Source organism: Trachurus trachurus (assembly GCF_905171665.1).
Source record: "Trachurus trachurus genome assembly, chromosome: 11".
Classification (NCBI taxonomy): domain Eukaryota; kingdom Metazoa; phylum Chordata; class Actinopteri; order Carangiformes; family Carangidae; genus Trachurus; species Trachurus trachurus.
The window spans coordinates 15,948,804-15,973,305 of NC_139904.1; the positions used below are offsets into that span (position 1 = coordinate 15,948,804).

General features: G+C 41.1%; 1 protein-coding gene across 1 annotated transcript in view; it reads right to left on the reverse strand.

Annotated features, from left to right (window-relative positions):
* akap9 (A kinase (PRKA) anchor protein 9) overlaps window positions 1–24,502 on the reverse strand; it is a 64,396-nt gene that overhangs the window by 15,487 nt on the left and 24,407 nt on the right. The window contains exons 16-29 of the mRNA XM_083982234.1: window positions 24,171–24,405; window positions 22,596–22,656; window positions 21,307–21,645; window positions 20,507–20,785; window positions 18,364–18,515; window positions 17,876–18,091; window positions 15,297–15,522; window positions 10,054–10,216; window positions 7,605–7,699; window positions 6,948–7,065; window positions 5,859–5,897; window positions 4,635–4,867; window positions 3,557–3,676; window positions 230–406 (exon numbers count right to left, since the gene is read on the reverse strand). Coding sequence (XP_083838360.1) covers window positions 230–406; window positions 3,557–3,676; window positions 4,635–4,867; window positions 5,859–5,897; window positions 6,948–7,065; window positions 7,605–7,699; window positions 10,054–10,216; window positions 15,297–15,522; window positions 17,876–18,091; window positions 18,364–18,515; window positions 20,507–20,785; window positions 21,307–21,645; window positions 22,596–22,656; window positions 24,171–24,405 — 2,453 coding nt within the window. The remainder of the gene's footprint in view (window positions 1–229; window positions 407–3,556; window positions 3,677–4,634; window positions 4,868–5,858; window positions 5,898–6,947; window positions 7,066–7,604; window positions 7,700–10,053; window positions 10,217–15,296; window positions 15,523–17,875; window positions 18,092–18,363; window positions 18,516–20,506; window positions 20,786–21,306; window positions 21,646–22,595; window positions 22,657–24,170; window positions 24,406–24,502) is intronic.

The window sequence follows — 24,502 nt, forward strand, 5'->3', positions numbered from 1 at the left end:
GACCCACCCACACATTGTTCTCTCTCATGCGTCCCGTCCCTCCTCCCATCCCTTCCTCCACTAGCTGTCACCTCCTCTACATGCTCTCACACACACGCACACACACACACACACATACTCCACAGCCGCTGTTCAGGTTTTTCTCCTCTCTCTGGCTGCCTCTGCCTTTTTATCTCCAGCGCATCCTTCATCCCCTCCTCCCCCTCCCCCTCCCCCTCCCCTTCCTTACCTTCTCCAGGGATTCAGCGCTGGCCAGAAGGGCCTGCTCCAGCTCGCGGATGCGGCTCTCCAGCTTGTCAATCTCTTCGTCGCGCTCCCCCAACTCACGACGCAGCTGCTCTGAGCTGAGCAGCAGCTCACTGCACCAATCCGCCTTCTCCTTCAGCTGGGAGGTCAGCTGTTCCACCTGGTAGCGAGAGCAGGAGAAAGAGAGAGAGAGAGAAAGAGAGAGACGTGGAGAGAAGGAGAGAGGGAGGAAGTGATTGTTCAGTGAGATTCGTTCACTTGCTACTAGCTGGTACATGTGCAGCTAGCTGGGAGGTCAGCTGATCCACCTGAGAAAGGAGGAGGAGGAGGAGGAGGAGGAGGGGGCGGCGGGAGAGAAAAGAGGTGCAGGGACAGAGGGGAGAGAGAGATTTCATTCAGGGGGACACGAGACACAGAGCAGTACAGTTACCAGGAGGGCGGCTGGCAGGTAACTGATCCACCTGTGAGACGGGAAAACAGCAGCACATCAGTGAGGAGGAGGAAGACGGGTCAACATGAGGAGGATTCGTTTAGGATCAACTATGAACCGGGAAACAAAAATGATACGATCTTTTTGCAGACAAGGTATCTCGATGGTTTATTGTCCTCTGAGTGTTGCTTCATCACATTTTCACAGATCTTGAGTGAAACTGAGATTCTGTTCAAATCAGGATGAAGACGTAGTGAGCCACATGAAATACATCCCTTCACTGGAAGCCCTTCATTAAATATTAATATGTAGATTGGGGGATGGACTCTCCATGAGAGTACTTCAGCATTTTATATTATTAGGGTTATTTACATTTCTCTACACTTTATTTTACCAAAATGTCCCTATTGGCTCATGTATCGATGAACAAGTGTGTTTTTCTATCCAATTTATTTCTTGCGATTAATCCGCCAAGGTCATTTTTCAATATTTGAGGATGGCTTCTGAGGGATAGATAATAAAATATACAAAGGCACTACTGATATGATAAACGATGTCAAAGCAAGCCACGTGGCGAGTTTTAAAAATGATATCTTTCACATGGTTTTACATTATTTTACATTTCTTCATTTTCAAACTGAACCTTAACTCACCCACATCCAAAATGGCATTTAAAAATGTAGGATTTAAACTTTGCAAAGATAATATTTACAAAAATCAAGCTTCACTCTAAGGTAAGATTACTTTCTCAGAGCTTGCTTTGAATTTTTCTTTTCCATTTTACATGGAAACATTTGTGTGGGGGACATGAAGAGGACAGTGTTTTGAGTGTCAGGCACTCAGACAGACAGACAGACAGACAGCAGAGAAGGACCAGAGTGGAGAACGGAAGGAGAAGGGGACGACAGAGATAGACAAGTCATTAATCATTACAGGGATGGAAAGGAAATACTAAAATGCACTAGTTGCTCTCAGGGGGAGACTTCTACATGAAGCTAGAAGCAATACCTTAAAGGTTACTCCATCCACCTGCAATAGCCACGGGAGAGAAAAGGCAGCAGCATAAGGGATCAGAGGATGGAGAGTTCAAGGGCAAAAGGGGAGGAAAAAAGCACTTAGTGATAAAAAAAAAAGTGTCACGAGTCTCTGGGAATTATAGAAGTGGTAGAGGTTATCTCAGGGGAATTGACCTGTGAGTTTAAAGCAGAGGTGAAACTGGGGTATAGAATATATGCTTCAAACACAAAGGACCTATAGAATAAGCTAGTTAAAGCTGCAATAAGAAATGACATCATCCAAGTCAATATCTAAAATACAGAGAATGAACAGGCAGGTCAAAGACTAAGGAACAGCAGGGGCAATAAAAAACATTACAGTTATTACACACAGAACATTTTGATATCACCGAGCATCAGAGTCATTTCCCCCTGAATGAAAAAGTTCTTACAGTACATATAATCTACAGGAGAATCGTCTGAATCTGAAGTGAATCTGAGTCTCTGTCTATTCATAAACAAGACGTCATGATGATGAATAAGTTTAAATCCTTACGGTACATTACTTTGGTGTGGTGTCCAAGGATTAGATCGATTGGTTTGAGGACATAATTAATGCTTCAAATGTGCTGCTGTAAATAATGATGACTGCTTGAGTACAACAGGAAAAAGGCAATGCAGCAAATATGCAAATACTGTAAACTGTAACTGCTGTGACGAATGAGATGGTGAAAAATTCTTTCTGTGGTCTGACAACTTAAATAAATATTGAAATAATAGAAATTATAATGTCATGGACATGGTTCTGGTACGACTTTCGTTTCTTAGCTTTAGTGTGCATATTAATTGTACAACATTATTTTCAAAAGGTTCATAGTGAAGCTATCTGACCTGCTTGTTTCTTGTTTGTATTTTTCTTCTTCTTCCTACAATGTTTGTCATGGACCAAAGCAAATTTCTCATATACTGAAAAACCTACTTGGTAATAAATTAGCTTCTAATTCTCTTTTTGGTTCTCCAAAAAACTAAAAACGAAGATCTTAAGGTGTTCAAGGACCAGTTGTTAACATTGTCTGCTGATTTTGAGCAGGTACTGTACAGACTTTTTATGAGATTTGCTAAAAGCAGCTGTTGAGGTTAGAGATGAGCTGGGAGCAACGAGAAAAGTTGTGGACAGTAAAACTAAAACAATGGCCTTAAATATGCTAAAACTTTCTGTAGAGCTGAGTGAACCTACGGAGTTCAGTGATAAATGTCTCTGGGTTCATCTCTACAAAAAAAACCTTCATATCACACTGTCACATTCATATAAAAACATCAATTGCTGCAGCTTGAAGCAAAATGATTTGAATTTAGCCTGTAAACCATCAAACGACTTGACATCAAAGGTCCATGTCATGTAATTGTCTTTGAGTCAAAATGCAGCTGATGCAGTCACCTGACTTTATTCTATCTAGACAATAATCTCTTGTTTTGTAAAGGCTGCACCTGTGCAGTGATTAACATGATCAAGTCTTAGACCTCACTCCCAGTGTTTTGTGTATTTGGTGATCACAGAAACACAAACCCACTATTACACAACTTACAAAAGATCACACGGGACAACACCTGCATAACACTCCCCTATTTGGTATCACTCAGAGGCAGCACAGTAACTCTACCAGCTCCATTGTTCTGCTGTGCGACTCTGAGCTCGGTCTTGTAGCCACAACAAGGTTCATGCTCGTAAAACGAGGATCTCTCTTACAGCCCGAGAGCTTTCTCCTGTACTCTACCAGCTCCATTGTTCTGCTGTGCGACTCTGAGCTCGGTCTTGTAGCCACAACAAGGTTCATGCTCGTAAAACGAGGATCTCTCTTACAGCCCGAGAGCTTTCTCCTGTTACCTCTTGGTTTCTTTGCTCCGAGCCGGCCTGCAGCTTCTGTGGATTCTTCAGCTGCTGCTCCAGTTTCTGGATCTCCTGCTGGAAGAAGTCCCTCTCGTGTTCCCGGTCCACAGCTTGTTCCTAGACACCAAAGTAAAGACAGAATGTGGAAAGACAGTCCAATAAATAATAGTGTACATTTGTGAATACAAAAAAAATACAGATAAATATTTTGACATCTATAGTTTAAGAATTTCCTGTTGAGAAATTGATGTCCTGGTTAAAGAACTGCATTAAAAAAAAACTATCTACGTGTATATGATTGGACACTTTAATGTGTTGTGTATTTCTTCCCTTGTCTTTATTTTACTATTTTACTACTACTATTATGTTCAAAAACACGCTTGTTTAATACTTGCACACAAAAGAAAACAACAGAGTGGAATAAAAAAGCCTGTGTTCGAACCACAGCCACTCAATTACAAGCCAACTCCTGGCCAAGTGGCCTAATTCTGATGATGGGAACAAAACTCATTACACCATGAGACAAATATGTGGAAGCTGCCCACCAGAAACATGAAAATCATCAGTTTGGCTTTGGATGGACTCGCAGGACTGAGCCTAAACCTTTTCTTAACAGCTATACCTCCTTCAGTCTATTTCAAATTATCCACCTGCAAATAAATATTAAGCTTTTATTTACCAATATTTAAATTTGTCCCAGATTCAACTGTCCAAAAAGTAAAATAACTTTCTTTCGATAAAAAATATTAATTAACGATGTATCATGAGACACATTCATTATTATTACAGTATTATACACTTTTCAAAATTTCACACAGCTAGAGATGCCAAAGCATTTGGCAGCAAATGCTCCCAGTTGAGAACCTGGACACATGTCATTGATTTTAGCATCTGAGCCTAAAAATCTTCCTAATTTTACACCACTTGATTGATCATATTCTCTACAATTAGATCTGGTGAGGGAATTGATTCAAGGGTATAAAAATGCAAAATGAATATAATGTATCTCTCGCAGCCTTTACAACATATGATAAAACTGTCTCAGGCGTTCAAGCTCGTTTTGTTTGTCACTCACGTCGAGGAACTTCCTGTTCTTGTCCAGCTGTTTCTCCAGAGCTTGGATCTGCTGTTGCAGGTCTCCGCTCTCGGTCCTCTGAGCGTGCTCCAGCTCGATCACCTTGTTGACCTGCTCCTCCAGCTCCGCCTCCAGCAGCTTCACCTGTTTCAGGAGGTAGGAGTTCTCCTTCTCTGCCTGACGCTGGACCTCCACCTTCTCTTTCATCAGCTTCTCCGTCTCCTCCAGCAGGTCTAGAGGACACGATGGATAAGGGGGGGAATGGTGAGCCCTCACTGTCTGGCAACCAGAGCTGGTTGAACTGAGTTTATTTATTCATTCCCATTTGATTTCAGTGATTAACAAGATGCTGAGATGGATCTGAAGAGTCTGATGTTTGGGAGCCTTGTGATTAAATTTAAAGCTAATTATGCTCCCCCCCCCCCATGTTGATCATTTTTCCCATCTAAAAGGATAATAATCAACTTTTAAAACCATTGATTGATTTCACATACTGTGTATACTTTCACAACCTTGCAACATTTAAATAAATGGCTAACGTCAGACTCTTCTTACATCTCAGTCAGTTTCCCAACATAATGCCCCGTTACCAAACATGACCACCCATCATGGTGCCTCTTTGCACTCCTGCTGTCACCAGTGAACAACCCCCGGCCGGTTCACCCAGGATCAAACCCCCAGGATTAGTGCAAAAGTAACAAAAGTAACAAGATGAGAAAGTGCAGATGACAGATCAGACAATGTGGACAGTCCAGACATTGCAATATCCATGCCCAATAAGCATTTAACAGGCAGGGGGGAGAAGGAATTCCTGAACGGCCAATCATCTCACTCAAAGAAAAGCTGTAAACACAGCATCCATGGATCTAAAATATAAATAAAGATCTTTTTTTTAAATTTAGAGTGAAGATGGTTGAAAGTTAGGAAACAATGACTATAAAAAAATGTCTGAAGATTACTTTCATTTCATCATGCTAAAATGAGTGCTAACACTGACTCCAAGACATATAAAAATGACAAGCGAGGACAAAAATCAATCAAAATGAAAAGCTGAAGCAAAGGTTAGTGATTGAACTGAGTGAGTTTGTGAGCCCATAGCAAGCAAGCTCCAAGCTTTGTTGGTGAGTTGCCGGATTAGGGTTAGAGATGTGCTGTCGCTCAGCTACAGTAGACAATTAAAAGAACATATAGGAGATGACTGAGCCATGCTCATAGTGGACACACCTGCTTCAGGTGCTGCAACCATTGCAGCTTCAACTAGGCCTACAGGAGAATAAGAAAGCACAGGAGTTTAACATGCTCTTGTTTTTTTTGTGTCATGAACAGGAAAACTCGTAGAAAAAGGAGAGAGAAAGGTGAAGATAAGATGGCGGTGTTTTTCTGCAGAAAGGATGCTGTGAAAGGAAAAGGGTTTCTGAAAAAGCCCAGTCTGGTTTATATACCCCTCAATACTGAATACTCACCATTTCATCTGTGAATCTACTCATGGGATACCTTTTTTGATAATACAGGAGTTATACAGTTCAACATTAGCAAATGCAACTTGTTTACAAGCCTAATGTGGGTGCAGCACTTCCTGGAAAATACCTGCAGACAACTTATGACTTCTGTCACAAGAACCAGCAGCAAGTGTTTACGAAAGGTCGATAACACCAAAGAGTTCAGCCTCGTTACTTTGGAAAAAAACAGCCAACAAAATAAAAAAACTTTATAGACGTTTTGTCTCTTTAAACCTGCCACTGGTAATGCTGCCCAATTACCTCATAAACGTTTTAATCACCTTCATTGGGCCAAATCAGAACTACAGAGGAAAACAGTGTACGCTAAGTGATGTGCACCTCCAAATCAGTTTTACATCTCTCCCTGAAAACAGTAAAGATGCAGAATTGCATATCTACATGCAGCTGACTCTAGGTTAATGATTCACACAAAATCAAGCTCTAAGGGATTTAAATTGTAAGAACTGTTTTTGTTTCATTGCAGAAGAGCAATGCTTGACCTTTCCTCACTAAACAAACGTGAACCTTGAACATTGATAATGGAAAACCAAGGTTCTTCAGACTGCAACAAAGGAGCTGAGAGTTTATATTTATGTCTCACTCACTCTGTTCTTCTTTTATGCGAGACTAACAATGATGTCTACAAGGCGGCATTTACACCTGTACATAACATCAACATCATGTTGAATTAATCATTTCAAACTGTTTTCCTTTTAATCATCAAGTTAATGACTATTTGTGAGTATTGTATCTAAATTAAAAATCTATCTCTGCTACTTCCTGCCTTTGTTATCGAACTTATACGAATACGTACGAAGCTCTCGAGGTCCGGCGTGCTCCTTCATAGCGTCCTGTTGCCGTGACAGCAGCTCCCGCTCCTCCTCCATCTGAATCCTCTCTTGCTCCAACTCGTGCAGCCGGCTACCTGTAACCTGCAGGGGAAAAGGGATATTTAGTTGAAGCACAGGAAGAAAACAGCAATATCTTAACGTGTCCCACAAAAAACAAAACAACTGTATTTGGTTTTACTGATACCAGCTCCACGTTATGTCAATACTTTGCACATTTCCAATTCTATGGCCTTAAGTCCGCTTGTTCCTACTGAGGATAAAAATCTTTAAAATATGGGTTTCAGTGGTGGATTTTGTGCACTTGTAGTTTTTACAGCCACAAATAAAGCTCAATGGAGACTTAGTAGGTTTTGGGCTTTTAATGAGCTGCATTGACAAGAGAAGGGTTAGGGTTGACCTTTTTTTCTTTCTTTTTTTTGGGTTATACACATCTCGTGTTTTTAGAACGTGTTGTTCAGAAACCAGATTTAACTTGATGTTGCTGTAGTTACACGTGAGTCACTAACTGTGCCACGCTAGAAGCAAATTACAGAAATCTACTCTCAACATGATCAGGTCAGGTTTCGGCTCATTAACAGGGTAATTATTTCTCCCCCCTCTCTGCAGCTGGAATGTCTCACCTGCAGCTCCTGCTCGAGGCTCAACTGGAGCTCTTCCTTATGTCGCAACTGCTCCTCCAGTGCGGCTCGTTCACCTGTGTACCCATCGATCAGACCTGAACGAGGACAAAGTGAGAGGACAACGGTTAGAAAGGGGCAGAAATACTTCTCTTTTCCCTTTTATGAAGTTTCTTTTGTTCTGCTCCTGTCTTTCAGTCCCTCAATAAGAGAATTTGGAGGAATTAGTTTGAGCATGTTGTCAAGTTTCAGCCACACACACACACATACACACACACATACACACATACACATAAGGCAGCTATCCAGATGAATGGACACCTAACAGCGGGATACAAAATCCAAGGATACTGACAACACGGAGGCAAACAAAAAACAGAGAGGCGCAAAGACATGCATACAAACACAGAGATGAACACATTGAGCATGTTTGACCCCATTTTGCTTGACATGAAGTATGTGACTGAGCTGTAAACACAATGCAAAGCTCTATCATTACTGTACTGCTCTGTCACAGGTCAGTAAGCATTATGCACCAGGATGGCATTCAGTTCATAGATACAGGAGAGGAGGCTACTCACACACTAACACACTGGAAAATAAACCATTCATTTATTTACTGTAACCGCAGCTCGGATGCAGAATGAATCAAATCTGCATATTTTCTAACTTGACACTGTGTTTCCTTCTGCCTGACCTAAAATTGAAAGACACAGCAGGTAAATGTCATCTGTGTTGTTTTATTTCGGACATGTGAGCAGGAACTGAAGCTCTGTGTAAAGTTTGCCAAAGGAGGGATCCCTCAATGACACACAGCTATCAGATGCACATGATTGCTGGTTAAATATACTAATATACTTTGTCCAGCTAAACACACAGAGCTCTCATCACTCAACAAAGACGCATCATCTCATCATTACCGCCAGACCTCCCATTAAGCCTCATCAATCAGTACATCATCCAGCTACAGTAGAGCCTGTCACATGGGTTACCTCAAAACCAGTTTGCAAAAGGTCACACCCTGAGCTTTCACCTGCGACTATCATCCATGCAATAAAAGATGAAATATGTGTCTTCCAATTCATTGGCATTTGCTTTTGTGTCCACGAGACGGCTAAGCAGATTCAAAACACTCCCTCAGAGTGAATGAAGAGGAAACATCTCACATGACTACATAGAAACAGCTGCTCTGTACCATTTACCGCGTGGCATTTATCCTCCGTCAGTCGACTGATAGAAAGTCGGTCGGCAGCTATTCTGAAAATTGTGTTTCCGTCATTTTCAAAGCAAAAAAACATGAAACGGTTTCTGATTTCAGCGTCTAGAATTTGACGTTTGGCTACAAACTCAAAATAACAACATTTAATCCCATATATTTGTGCACATTTCTTAAGATTTAGTAGAATGAAGAAATAACCAAGAAGATAATCAGAAAAAAGAATAGTTGGAACCTTAATCTCTTTATTGTTCTTCTTTGTTTTATTTTCTATAGTTCACTGAATGGTCAACGTCTTTGATGGCCCATCCTATAAACTTTTCCTTGAGGGCAAATATTAGCTAATCTTCAGCACCACTGTTGTACATCCATAAAAACAACCATTGTAACAGGATCCTTCTCAAGTAAAAGACAATATAAGATTAGAAATAGCTGTAAACTCACCGTCGCTCAGGGTGTCCAAAATGCCATAGACTAAAATGTGACTGCTGCACTGAAGGGGACTTTGAAAACAGCCTAGTCGACTGGGTTTGGTGGGTGTGAGAGAGGATGTGGTCGTAACAGTTGACCCTCATGGACCAGCTGTCTCTGACATGGATGGGACAGCGAGTCAGCTGCCCCCCCATCCCACCACCCGCCCCCCCAACCCAAAAGATTTGTGACTGCACTTAAGCAGTTCTCAAGTTGCACCAAAAAAAAAACAAAAAAAAAAAACCATCCTATTGTTATTGGCTTCAAGATTTTTCTCTGTTTCCTCTTAAAATACGTTAATTTCCACACACAGCAATGTGGTTGTTACACGGATACAATCAATTGTTCAAATACAAACCAGAGACAGACGTACAACATTAATTACCATTTGTCGATTTCTCACCACAGATGGTCTCACACTCCTGTACTTTCCCTCTCAAACAGCTGATCCCCTCACTCCCAGCAACACCCCCTCCTGTGCCCAAAACATGCACACATGTACTGTAGTATCACTACAGTTCCTTATGCTCTCTGATGCAGTGCTCTGGTTTCTGTAATCATTATCAGATTACCAATTAGTATCCACCGAGATATTGTGATTGAAATTGCATTTCCTCCTATGAAGAGAAAGGAAATGTCTGAGAGGTCCAAGAAACAGAGTGCTGCTGCTGTGCTTAGTCTCCCTTTTCTCCTGTTTAGTAAAAAGATACCCAATACACAAGAGTTCATGCACATTCAAAAAAAAACAACAACAAAAACACACACCTTCCGCACGGTGAAGCTCCAGAGCCAGCTGCTCCCGTGCCCGAGCCTCCTCAGACAATCTGTCCTGCAGCTCCTCCTGCTTCTGCAGCAGCTCAGTCATCTCCTGGTTGTGGCGGAAGGATTCCCGCATCAGCTCGGTCTGGGTCATCTGGGCATGTTCAAGCTAAGAGGAGAGAGATGAGAGTATGACATAAGTGTGAGAAGGAACGACTGCTCGTTGCATTAAATAATCTCAGCAGACATTTATTTCTACAGTTGTTAATGTTAACCACTTACCCTGAAGGTGCTCCACCAATTATATACATGAATATCTACTTAACCAGCGGAATTAGATGTATTAAGTCCATGGTTCATGCTTTCATCAGTTACAAAGATTTGCGACAACAACAGAGAGTCTGAATTATTACACACTACAGTTTGACAGAAGTGGGCATTTAGGAGACAGGAAGGCTAATCAGAGATGCTATCCATAGTATAATGCAATAATGGAAGCAGAAAATGTTTTGCTTCTGGAGCTTAACCCACACTAGGAAGTCAGGATGTCTATCATCTGTTACTCTGAGTTTACCTTGCTACTTCAAAAACTTTATAGAAGTGACATGTTAAATCACCGGATTACGCCTCAAGAAACAATATTTGTTTACTCATAACATCCATTGTCTGCAGCGTTACTTAGAAATACAGCTGCACTCATATCTTATCATGTTGTGGAATCAGTTTTTGATGACACAGCACATTGTTCAACCATTCATTTTGTTATTGTATATTCTGCAGACATACAAACTAAAGAATTATTCAATATATACATATGGATATAGATTTTAAAAAATGATGGAAACTTTTTTTTAAATTTTTTTTTTCTACTTGATAAAAGAGGTAGATTTTGTTAGACCCATATAAAAGAGTTTCAGCTGACAGGTGTTTGATGAGTCATGTCAAGTGAGTTCATTTTAAACTTTAGTATTTTTCAACCTTCCTGGGAAGCATTTTGTTGTCCCCTTTAAGAGCATACCACTTGATTTGATTAAACAATTCATTATGTCCATGTTTTTCAGTCAGACTTCAACATACAGTACAGGATGTGTACTTAGACCGTGTAAAAAATCAACTTGTACAAAAGTCAATAACAAAACAAGGTGTGTGCAAATGTGACAAACATCCTCATACTAATGACATAGCTTTGCTAAGTTCAGTGCCAGCGTCAGGTGACAGAACAGAAGCCATCCCTTTCTTGATAAACAGCTATAAAGTCATGACGATGCAATCAACTGCCAACGTGCTCACATTTTTCTCACAGTTACTTTTCATAGATTTCCATATCTCCCTGTGCAAAGGTCTGACTGTGACATTACGGGAAGCAGGAAGTGGTGAGGTGAATGTGCCACATAGAGATCATATAAGCTTTCACTGTCTGATTCAAAAGCAGCACAGAAAGTCCCTGCATGGAATAACATTTCACTTGTCTAACATCTGCATGTTTAGACCTGAACTACAAAGGCGGTGAGGAAATTTGCACATAAGAAATTAATCAACCGTACATGCCCTGAATCCAATGTAGAGACTGTTAAAAATTGCATAAAGCTGCTCTGCATGTATAATTGAAAAACCGCACAGTTGTGGGCTAAAGGTGAAAAGAAACTCACGGTGTAAGGAGGAGTGGGCAGGGAGATTTTGGAGATAACCTTAAGCAAGTGACCATTAGTCCTGTGATTGACATGGGAGATCTGTGTCTGCACCACCACGGCATTTTTCTCGTTCAAGGTGCTGCAGAACGGGAAAGGTCGGGGAAGGGGTACTCGGGATTCCACCTCGTACACATCCTGATCCTCACCCTCCACCCACAGGCTGCTCTGCCTGCTGGAGTTCCAGTAAGAGCGGTACGAATCCATGGTTAAAGGATGAACGACTGAAGCGAGCACTTCCGACCTTTTCGTTTCGTTACATAGGAGCTCTTCTTCTTCAGGAGTCATCAAAAGACATTTCAACCTGCAATGATCCGAAAGGCTGAGCTGTGCAACCGCAAATGACAAATAAAGTCCAAGGGGAGGGGGGTGGATGAAGCAGTGAGAGGCTGTTATGGATAGCTCCAAGCAACAGTTTCCATGCGTTTGCCACACAAGCAAGAAGGGTAAACAACACTTAGAGATGGTGACATTCACGTCAATCACATGCTGCCCGGTTGAGGTAGAACAAGTTCCAGGTAAATATTGAAGCAGGAAATCATCCGGCAACGGTGGGAATTTTTTAAAGTCCGACCAAAAAGTGTCATCTTCGGCAGCAGGTGGAAGCCACGGCTCGGTCCGGCAGCTTAAAGGGCATTCCTGAACATGACCGCAAAAGGTGGGTAAACAGAAAGGCGAGCATTTCTCCTCCTCCTCCTCATATCCTCTTTAAAGATCCCCAGCCTTTTGCTCTGTGTTATTCCTGACCTTGTTTCCTGAGAGTGAAACCATATCATGCCGCTCTGTAAACCTCACTCCCCCACGTCTGCTCCGGCTCTCTCTCTCTCTCTCTCTGCTCTCTCTGGAGATTCATTAACAATACTATGCCACCGTAGCAACCCCGACCTGCAGGGAAGCCTCCCAGAGGCCCCTTTTAATTGTTCAGTCCGAGCGGCAGCCTGCCGAGGTTGAAATGACAGCCGCTCACTCTTTCCTTCGTACTTCCTTCTAGGACTGTCATTCCCTCTCCGCACATGCCTCTCACTCACGGCACATTACCCACTGATGCCGGACAGACAGCGCTCCTGTCAAGCGAGGTTTACTTGCGTCACTCGCTACGTTCACTTTGCCTCTCTCCACCCATGTGGGTTTTAAAAAGAAGAGAAAAAAAAGGTTAAATCCCAGATTTCCAGCGTAAGTTTCCCCCACTCAGACAGGAGGATCTTTCTTCCACTTCCTATACTGACCGCACACAGCAGGATACTGTTCGGCAAAAGTGGGAGGGGAGCAGGCGTGGCTTCAATCCAGAGGGCCAGGTAGATTTGCAAATAGATCTCACTGTTCCTCCCCATACACACACTAATAAACACAGACAATGCACACACCCTTTCCACACGAAGCTGTCAAACCGGATTCCTTCCCTTTGGCTGTAAAAAGAAGTCATTGAGGTGTTCTGACATTGTGCCTCTTAATCCCACCTACTGTCTCTGTTGAGCACGTCAGCCGTCAATGCACATGAACTATTTCCACGTTTCACTGAGGCGTCTCACCGACACATAATTGGAGGTGAGCGATGAGTAAACACCTTCCCCGAGCAAATTATTTACAGCAGGAGTTCAAGCAAGACGCTTAACATTCCTGACCGGCTGGTTTCATCAATCTCTGTTCACAGCCCAGACATGATGATCCGGCACTGAGAGACTAATGTACACTGGATCGATGGCAACAGGAAAATCATTGAATAAACCATTAGAGGCTCTGTTGATTACAAGTTTATTGTGCTGTTAATTGTGTGTACTTGGAAATAGACATAAAATGCCTTACATGTAAGCAGCTTGTAAAAACTACTTGGCTCCTCACTGAGGTTGCAAGCAACAGTTATTTTGGTTTTTGATAAATCGTTTTTTTGTTTGTTTTGTTTTTTGTTCATACATGACTCATCAAAATTTTTCTTTCCAAGCAATTGTCAAAAACTCAAAGAGATCCAGTTTACTATCACAGAAGATTGCAAATTTTTGGGCAATTTGGTAAAAGGAAAATAACTGCTTCTACACTGAATTGATTGTAATCTCGACATTATTCTTTAGAAAACAGGTGAACATTTCTTAACACTGGTATATAAATAAAATGCAGTAAATGAAAGGCAGTGCTATACTATGTAATAACCCTATAAATGACTAAATCAATCACTATGATCATCATCTATTGCAAAACTAGCCACAAAGACAAACCCATGCAAACGGTAAAATGTGGGTTTATTGTCAAATGTAGTGAATGAAGCCTTTAAAAAAAATCTAAATAAAAAGGACTGAATAGAATATAACATTAACCAACATTCACTCTGTAGTGTAGAAGGATGCAGGACAACGATGTTGTGATGCTCGGCTTGTAATGTCTTTAAAGCTATTTTTAGATCGCCAAGATAAAACCCATCTCAGCGTAAATAACGCATGAATTTCAGCCAACGGGAAGATGCAGCGTGCAGTCAGTTACAGTAACACGTTCAATGGCCTAGTTAAACTGGCTCTGGCTCTGTGGTCTGACGCTGCTCCATGGACAGCCTGGGGGGGGGTGGAGTTGTTCTGTCCCACTGGACGATGATAGGCTGGTCAGCCAAACAAAAGCACAGTGTAAATACAGCTCGTATCTACAGGCAACCACTGAGAATGAGGCAGCTCTTTTGTGTGTGATTTCTAGACAGGCCAACTTTGTTGCTGGCCACATTCTGCAACCTCATCCCCATTATACCTCCATGAACGGGCGTAGAAACCCACAGAGGGGGTTAACTGTGTTGAGTGTGGGCATTTAAATGTTTTCACAAAGGCTAAATGTGTCACGAGAGCTTTCTGTTTATTACTATCTTTTAGACACAAACATAAACACACACACACACGGGATCATTCACTACAAATCCAACTGAAACATCACTGAAAAATCCACCTCATTTGATCAGAATAGGTATTGAACCGATTGAACAGTCATAAAACAGTCATAAACATTTAGGAAAGTTTGAGCAATATTAGTTTATAAAAGAATAGTTTGGCATTTTCAAAACATGAGAATTGATACCCCTGGCTGTTTGGCCAAAAGATGGTGAACTATGCATTTTTGTACAGCTTTAATAAAATATAATATATTGAACAGTCAGTTTTTGAGACGCATGCTCCCTCTTTTAGTCTTCATGCTACCGAGGCTAACCTTCATCAGGCTATGACTTGTTTATTTCCTTTGTATCGATCAGGCCTAACCTGTTAATCAAACTGAATTACTTTAATTCATTTCTTTAACATACTTTTATTTATTTCAAAACTGTTTCGATATTCATGTGCTTTTATATTTATAATAGATACTTGCATTGTTTTTGATTGACTATTTTGGCTATTTGTTTGCACAAATAAAGACGAATATTACAGAAAAAATTACTTTTTTTTGTAAAACAGAATGATTTATCTTCTTATATTAAAAACAATGAAAGCTTCCAGCAAAAAGTGTTATTTTGTTGCATTAAGGCCAGAGAATGACAGCTGATTAGTGCCGTGAATGGAAGCAGACAACACTTGGCCGCTGAAGTGTGGTTTGTACCTGGTTGGTGGTGTTGGTGATGGTCATCAGCATCTTCTCCAGGGCCATTTGAAGTCGGCTGCTGATGCCCATTAGATATCCTTCGTTCTCTAACTGCGTCCCCGCCCCCAGCAGCAGGCTGTCCATCATCTGTCGGGACACCTCCAGACTCTCGTCAGCTTCTGTCGCTCCAGACCACAGACTCATTTCGCCTGCGCTGGTATCACTGCTCTGCCAACTTTCTGCACTGGGACCTGGTGCGACCAGAGGAACCGAGAGCAGAAATGAATCAGACACAGAGCTGAATAACATGATGTAGGACACATGCAACCATTAAAAGGGATACTTCACCCAAAATTCCCCAATTTTCTACTCACCGTCATGCCAAGGAAGGGTTTGGAGAACTTTCAGAGTCATCAAAACGCTTTTGGAGTTCCAGGGCGGTCCGGCTGGCAATGGATTTTCATATAATGGCGGCGAATAGAGTTCACTTTTGAATCGTCCAAAACAAATGCGCGCATGTGAGCCACTGGGAGCTACTACTACAACAAGGCTAAAAACAGAGATCAAATTCATTTTTTCCCTGTTTCATGTCGCGGCTTCAGGACACTTGGGTCAGTACAGACGAGCAGTATGGAGGTATTTGGATGTTTCATAGTGTGTGTTTTGGACGATTCAAAAGTGCACTCTATCCGCCGCCATTATATGAAAATCCGTTGCCAGCTGGACCCCCCCTGGAACTCTAAAAGCATTTTGATGATTCCAAACCCTTCCTTGGCATGACGGTGAGTAGAAAATTGGTGAAATATTGATTTTGGGTGAAGTATTCCCTTTAACTCCAATTACAGCCTCATTGCTGTATTTCTTGGCAAATGAGTCACATTGCAGTTTACATCCATATCGGTCCATAAAAATAAATTATGTGTAGTAAAGACTTTGAAGGAATAAACTAAAGATATTAAATGTATTTTGTCATTATCTTCACTTAAAGCCATACTTTGTGAGGTCACACTGAGTTTGACCTTTGACCACCAAAATTTAATCAGTTCACCCTTGAATCAAAGCAACCAATTGTCCCAAAGGTCACCCAGAGAGAGTGCCTTAACAAGAATGGGACGTTTGTATTGATAATAGAACAATATGTTTGGCAGTACTATTTATACAATCCATAGCAGTAAGAGACTTAGATCACTCAGGTCAAATGGGCACACTACATTCACACAACTGACTTTAAGCTCTAACTTAACATGCAGTCCATATGAGACGTACAGCTCTGTGGACCAATGCTTGGATACAATTGACCCTCTGTACTGAATATTGCTGCTTAATCTAATTTTAAAAAGTTATTTACATACACAACGTGATTAGATAAACACAACCAATGTACAAACAAATCGTCAGGCAGATGCGTCATTTGATGAGCACCGACCATATTTGCATGTGAACACGTGATAAGACCGGCTGTGACAATCTGCCTTGGGTCCAGGAATGACTAATGTATGGGTGATGTCTGCAGAGGTCAGTAACCGCACTGAGGAGGAGCAGCAGCTTTTAAGGAAATACATTTGATGGGTGTTAGTTCAATAACCGCTCTCCCATATGGTGACAAGATTACAGTTTTTTTCTACCACATCATTAAATGACATCTAGTGATATTGTAATGCATGTAAGAGTAGAAACTTAGCACAGACATTGTTAAAGCCTGAATAAAGCTTCAATATGTGTATGTCTTTGTTTGACTGTAAAAAACAACATTTCTATAATGTTTTAAGTGAAAAAAATAATGTCAATTGATCTATTAAACCACAGCCACCCTTTTGTCAAAGGATTAGACTGTTGTTGAGAGACTTTGTTGTCTCGAGCTGCCATGGAGTCTCCACGTTCACCTATAATGAACAATTCAGACTGCAGGCGAATTTGATATTTTTTATGAGATGTGAATTACAGGACTAACTGTCCTTGCAGCAGTTTGTACATGATGTGATCTGCTGACTATGTGCATGACAACTGCTCACATGTAAACACACACACTAAGTGTGTGTTTTCAATATAGAAACTTAACAAAAAGAAACTCCAGGCCAAACGAAAAAATGGACAGGGGGATTAACTCATGATGTTGTCATGACTGCAGCTCTGCTCCACTGCACCAGACAACATCAGGTTACTTAAGGTGCAGTCACCGCTGCTAACAACAGTCTGGTTGTGACTTTGATGTTGTCAAAGTGTTTCACAAATCACATTTGAAACTCATTTGAACTCTGGAAGTCTACCCTAAGACTATTTTAAGAATCCTGAAAATGTGGTTTAAATCAGATTCATAGTACTTGGGTTGGTTTGCAGATATTTATACAGACTTGATGAATGCAAACCTATTTTAAGCTACAATGAATGTCACAAACTGGATTTGAGGTCAGTGTGACGATAACCCTGGAATCTCATGCAGAGCATCTGCAATCGTGGAAGATTATGTAACACCGCTGTATGGAAACTTACATTTCATTTTGTCACTTTAGATTTTCCATTGACATACTGGCTCTTCAACCTGTTGCTCTGATAAGGGATCAGTAAATACCTAAATAATGTCTAAACCTTTGAGATACTTGCCTGCAGTGTAAGGTCTGGCGGGCTGTGTGTTAACTCTCTGGGAGGCTGCTCTCTGTGCGGTGGGGTGGGGCGCTGCAGCCTGCTGCCCGGCACCAGAAGCATCGCGCAGACTTTGCATGTGGAGGCCCATAGTTTCCTCTGCTGCTGCCGTTGTCTTCAGGACATCAACCAGCACCTGGCTGAGCCTCTCGTTGGCCTTACGCAACAGGCTCCTGAAAACAAGAGAAAACATGTTGTCAATACCAAACAAAATTAAAAAATCTGCGGTTATAAGGGAATGCCAGCTGGCTATAACAATTCATCTGTTGTAAAATCAAGACTGCACCTACTTTGGCTTTAACTGGAAATCATTAATATTCTTTGATTTATGTAGAGAAATAAATCAATGAAACATGCAACATGTTATCATAAGGGAACAACTTCTCTATGCACAAAGCTGATTTGACTGTTAGTGAATTAGTGAGCAGGATGAATGCATTACTACCTTTCAGTGTCCTTATCAGACGACTCTCCATCATCCTGTGGTGATGATGATGATGATGATTTGTGTACATGTGCAGCTTGCTTTATTCCCGGCCCGCCTGGATCTTCCTCTTCTTCATCTTTCTCCTGACCATCCTCTTTCTTCTTAATGGCCTGGACGGGCAGGAGAGAGAACACAGACAGCAGCCCCGTCATTGCAAAGTTGCAGTTGGATGAACAGACCCTCTGAAAACTCTCCTCGGTGCTGGACAGTGCGGCTGAATGTGGGACTAATAGTAAAAGTGAATTCAAATCAGCCAGACGTAGACACACACTGCCCTTTTTTTTTAACGAGGACACGGACACTCACAAAGACGCACTTCTAACTCCCCTGGAGCCCAGAGAAACACTGCTATCTTTGTGCTGCTATGGCAACAGGTGCACCTGAGGCACAGCGACGCCACCTCGTGGGGAAACAGCAGAAATGCAGCTCTGCTTCTTCACTCCAGTCTCTCTGACAAGACCACTGTGCAGAGACTGAAGATGAGCGAGACTGGCACTGCTTTCAATTAAAGGATCCTTTTTTCAGACAGATATGAGTGCACTCGATTTGAATGACACTGATCATTTTCCTTACAGACAACATTCAGCACTGATACTTGTGGCGTAACCATTACTTTCATAGAGAGAGGCACCAATTCAATAAATAAAGAAATTAAAATGAAATGAAATTCAACTCTGGAGTGAGACACTAAAAACATACAAAGCAACCCTGATTTCTCTAAGCTTGTTTTGTAGAAATGTTTAATGTAGACCTACTCCATCCTTTTTTTTCTACATTTGAAAACATCTGAGGTTTGTCCAAAATAAAAGCTTTATGCTGGAGATATACAGGGTTCCTACACATTTGAAATTTCCAAATTCCATACTTTTTCCAGACTTCCCGGTAAAATAATTCAAATTATTTGTAATATTTGAGTAAATAGATGTGCATAATATTAAAAAAAAAGCATGCAATTTATCGTTTGTTTTCATTAAAACACCAAATAATTTCCTGGAGATTGTAGCTAGGTACAATAGCACATACAAAATAATTAACCCAAATAACTTCAGATGAGGCCAAACCCAGATAAATATTAAGATTATTATTATTTCCATATTGTTTCCATTTTCCATCCTTTTCCAGACCTGGAAATGTATAAAATCAAATCCCATACTTTTCCATACTTTCCATACTTGCGTAGGAACCCTGGATATAATAACGACAGATTCCTCTGGCCTTCAAAGTCATCTTGAACTACCTTTTTATTTTCTATGGATCAACTCCACAGTATTCAATATTATGAAATATCTTGTTGTCTTGTCTTTTTTAAAGATAATTTTGGAGAATTTAAAAAAGAACAACATAATATTGCACGTAAACTGGGACAGCTGGGAAAGACGAAGATGTTTTTTGTCATCATTTAAATGAATCTAATCCAGTAACAGGAGCTTGAGAACTTTGTTTTACTTAATTATCATAAATGTGAATCACCACCAAGAGTGTGTTGGAGGCAGCAACTGATTTGACACAGAGGACTGAACCTGACAGCCACTGCTATCACAAAGTTAAAGCCTAATCATGCAATAAATGGTTAGTGAAAGGCTAGCAGGCCCTGAGATTATCTCTTCAAGGAACGAGCAGCACAGAAAGAAAAAACCCAAATCAACATGAGGAGAAATATAGATCATAAAGTATGTACAGAGTATCCTTTTTTGATGAAGGCGGGTAACAAATATTCTCTTGTCTAATCAATTAATTGTTGTTGAGACACTGAGAAACTGTCATGTCATTATGAAGAATCTTGATGCTGTACCCCAAAGTGAAGAGGAGAATAACTGTCTGGTTCACACACGGCATGATACAACAACCCCAATAAAAAAAAATAATAGAAAAAACATTTGTAAAAAATAAAAAACATTAAATAAAGCTCAAGCATACATGATGAGTGATACAATATATAGATTCAGTCTAATCCATGTAACATCTGCACTGCATCGTCAGTGCAGCTAAAACTCAGTGGTGCAGCAGTAATGGATACTCCTCGGTGGAACAGAGAAAATGTCGAGACTGTGGTGAAAGCAAATCATCGGTTGTGACAGCTGCGTTAGCGAGGGACACTGACCTGCTCAGGTGCCGTTTCATTTCTCTGTAGCTCCTCCTTCAGCTGTCTGATCTCTGCGTTCCTCTCCTCCAGCTCCCTCTCCAGCCTCTCCCGCTCCACCTCCTCCAGCCAGGCGCTCGGGGTGAGAGAGGCTCTGGGAGTCTGCTCCTCGTTCTCCCTCCCCTCCACCTCCTCTCCACCGTGCTGGGTCTGCATGGAGGTGCTCGTCTGGCAGGCGCGCTTGCTGATTCGAGCCAGCTCAGTCTGCTGTGCAAACTCCACTGACATCTGAACTATGGCCTGTCAGATAAAAAAGATACAATATTATTGTTTTTAATACCATGATGTGATATAATGGAGGATCATGTTTCTTATTTTCCAGAGTAACTCTGTACAACTTTCTTTATTTTTCCGCTTTCAGATTTTTTCTTTTTCTTTTTTTCAGTTCAATTTTCATTTTTCTTCAGTTGTTGGTTTGATTATCAATTATTCTGCTGATTAGTTTCTTAATTAACTGTTTGGTCAACAAAATGTTGGAAAATAGTAAAAATGAAACTTCCCAAAGTCCAGATAACATCTTTACATGTTTTGTTTTGTCCAAACCACAAACACACACTGATGTTTTATTTACTATCACAACAATAAGAAAATCAGAGAGAATATTCATATTCAAGAAGCTAAAACCAATGAATTTGAATTTTACTAGAACTATTGCTTAAAAAACAGCCTTAAATGATGAAACAAATGGTTTGTTTCAGCTCCCGATGCATTATTCATAAAAAAGTAGTCTAGTGTCAACAGTTAAATGCACGGCCACCTACTTTGGCAACTTCCTCCTCCACTCTCTCCCAGTGTGTTTTCTCCTCCTGCCCGGCAGCCGCGAGGTTCTCAGTGGAGCTTCCAGTGCCGATGATACCGTTGAGATCCTGCTCTCTCTCTCCTCTCCTTCCCTGGTGTTCCTCTCTTCTCCTCTCCTGCTCCTTCTCTTCTCTCAGTCCCCTCAGCTCGCTGCTGTGCTGTTCTTTGAGCGCATCGACTTCTTGGAGATACTTGTGATAGAGCGCTTTCCTCAGTGCCTGCAGCTGTGCCGTCAGGCCCGCCGACCTGGTAGACCGACGAGACTCCACGCCTCCTTCTGACAGTCCCTCCTCACCCAGGTCCTGTGAAGAGAAGGAGAAAGCAGGAAATAGGAGGAGAGGAAGAGTTACAAAAATTAACCTACCAAAAAAAAAAACAGCAGACTGGATTGTTTTAAAATGAGGTAGATAACGAGATATAAAGTTATGGACAACAAAAGTTACTCAAGACTGCTCCTGAAATAAACAGGTCCTCTTTACTGCAGCCAAACCCCACCCACCCTTTGACCACTGATAAATACACTATTTTGTTCTAACCGACCTCAGGGATGATAGCGCGATAAAAAGATGTCTTGCATTACATTACAGCTAACATTTTCCCCTAAGACACTACTGCTCTGTCTCATAATGAATCCCTGTCTTGTCTGTTTCACAGTCACTCAGCTTCTTTGCTACCACTCGCCTCAAGTTTAACATTTCCAAGCTAAACACACTATGTCTTAAAGTGCATCACGCCCGTTTCTTTTTCAGTTCCTCTCCAGCTCTCGCTCCTCTTGTGCGTCTCTCAGTCTTCCACTATCTTCCACTCTGATCTCAGCATGAGGATGTCAGAGCCTCAAACACATGAGCTGCGTAGTTGGGAGGTTGGAAACTTAACAAAGTGTGGAAGTGGGTGTGACGCGAGTGAGAGATAGCTTAAATGGAGTGCAGTTAATTCACGCAAGACAGAATCCTCCTTTCATGCAGCCTCCTAGACTAGAGTAAGTCCGCTTGTTTCATGGGTAACACGCTAGAGTGCTGCGTTATGTAACGTCCAACCCTTTTAATCATTAGATATAGGTCCGCTCACGATGCTGCTTCTGGAGCAAAGCTGGGGATTCAGGGCATGTTTTAGCCTAAAGGCTGCAACTGCCCCCTCCCACCCACCCTGACTGTCATAGCTCCTTAATGCATGTACACATTTCAGTTCATAGTAAGATGTAATGCATGTGACATAGAAGATTTAGATGAGGGCAAAAAAGTAGGAGCCAAACCTTTAATTCCTCGCTGTGCTCCTCTGTCCTCTCAGAGCTGGACTCTGAGACTGTGGACAGGCTGAAAGACAAAAAGGAAACGCAACGTCAAAATCAATTGCCCTCCTTTCTTCCTTCTCTTTAAAGAATATTTCCTTGTACTCAGAATTATTTCATCACATACTGGAGGTAACAGTGAGTGTAAATTCTGCTATCGAAAGGACCATGTTCCAGTTTACTTGGATGGGAAACAGTTTTTGACATTACTGACCATGAATGCATCCTGAATCATAATTATCAACAAATTTTACAGCAATATGATTAATGAGACTCTCCCACCTACTTTCATATGACTCAAGCTCACAGATTCTACAACTCTGACCATTTAAATCTGAATATTTATCTATGATACTATTTGAGAATTCATAAATTGGGCTTAAAAGCAAAGTCAAAAGAAATTGAATTTGTTATGAAATTATATACTTTCAAAAAACATTTTAAAAGTAAAATAAAATAATGGCGTGATTACATAATTTGGCTAGCAAATGACAATATATTTGCATGATCAGATACTCTGCTGATTAGTTTCTTGAATAATGGTTTAACCATGTATGTGGAATACCTAAAACTGTAGAAAATGTTATTCCTTTAAATTCTTTGTTTTGTTCAACCAACAGTCCAAAACTCATGTAAGTGAACATAGATTTTACATAATACTGTATATGCATATACTGTGTCTGGATATATGAGATTAGACTCCATGTATTACTGTACTATTGCTGCACTGCCTTTGAATCTTTTTCTTGTTCACAGCCAGGGTTATAAAGAAAGTGTTTTATGAAAACCACAGTAGTAAGTGTATCTACAAAATCAAACAGTGGAGGGCAGCAGCATCTCAGTCTTCATTGTAATTGTTGTTCTGTGTGGATTAATAATGAGTATATCAGACAAGAGTGGTTTAGTATCTTGTTCTGTGTCATTAGCAGTTCTAACACAGGGAGATATCCCATGTAATGAGCCATATAGACCAATTCCTTTTCCTACCAACTGCTTCATTCATCTTGTTTTCTATACAGCACGTCTGTAGTTTAGTGAAGCCATCTAGAGTGGCTGAAAGGTGCTTTTTTAGGTAAGTGGGCTAACAAAAGGCAGGAATAACGTGTTAAACAACTTAGTGAATATTTCATTAGTTGTTGTCAATGTAACTGGGTCAGGGAGCGTCCACGTGCTAAACAGCATGTGCAGACCAGCTTAAACTAGAAGTTATCTGGAGGAGATCATGTAGGTCAGTCTGCTCAGACTCTTCTTACAGTACATGTGCACTTGTAATTTAAACTTGTCTCACAGCATGGATGTACTACAAATATAAAACCTACAATATTTTGACTATCATTATGTTTCATGATTTTATGTTATAACATCACAGAGGTGAGAATTTTGAAACTAAAATGTAAATGAGTTGAGTTTGAAAAGGTTTCTCTTCTAAAAATGTCAGATTTTATGTTTCCTTACTTATTAATTATTGTTTTAACATTTTAACATAATTATATAATTATTATGGGGAGTTTGCTGTACAAAGTTGTCATGTGCCATCACCTGTAGTGTGTCTCGGAGCCTGTGAGCTCCTGCAGTCGCTGCTGCAGCATGAAGAGCTCTGTGGCGTATCGCTCCTCGGTCTCTGTGGCCTGCTGCTGGTAGTGAGCTCTGAGATGCTCCATCTCTTGTCTGTGACTCTCCTCCAGCTGCAGCTGCTTCTCCTGAGCCTCGCCCTTCATCCTCTGTAGCTCCTCAGTCAGGGAGGTCGACGGTGCACCAGGCAGCTCTTCTGAATCTGATCAACCACACAGGAGAGATGTCAAATTTACAAACTGGATCATTTTAAGATTAGAAACTATTTGATGAAAAGGTTTCTCATCTTATTATACAAC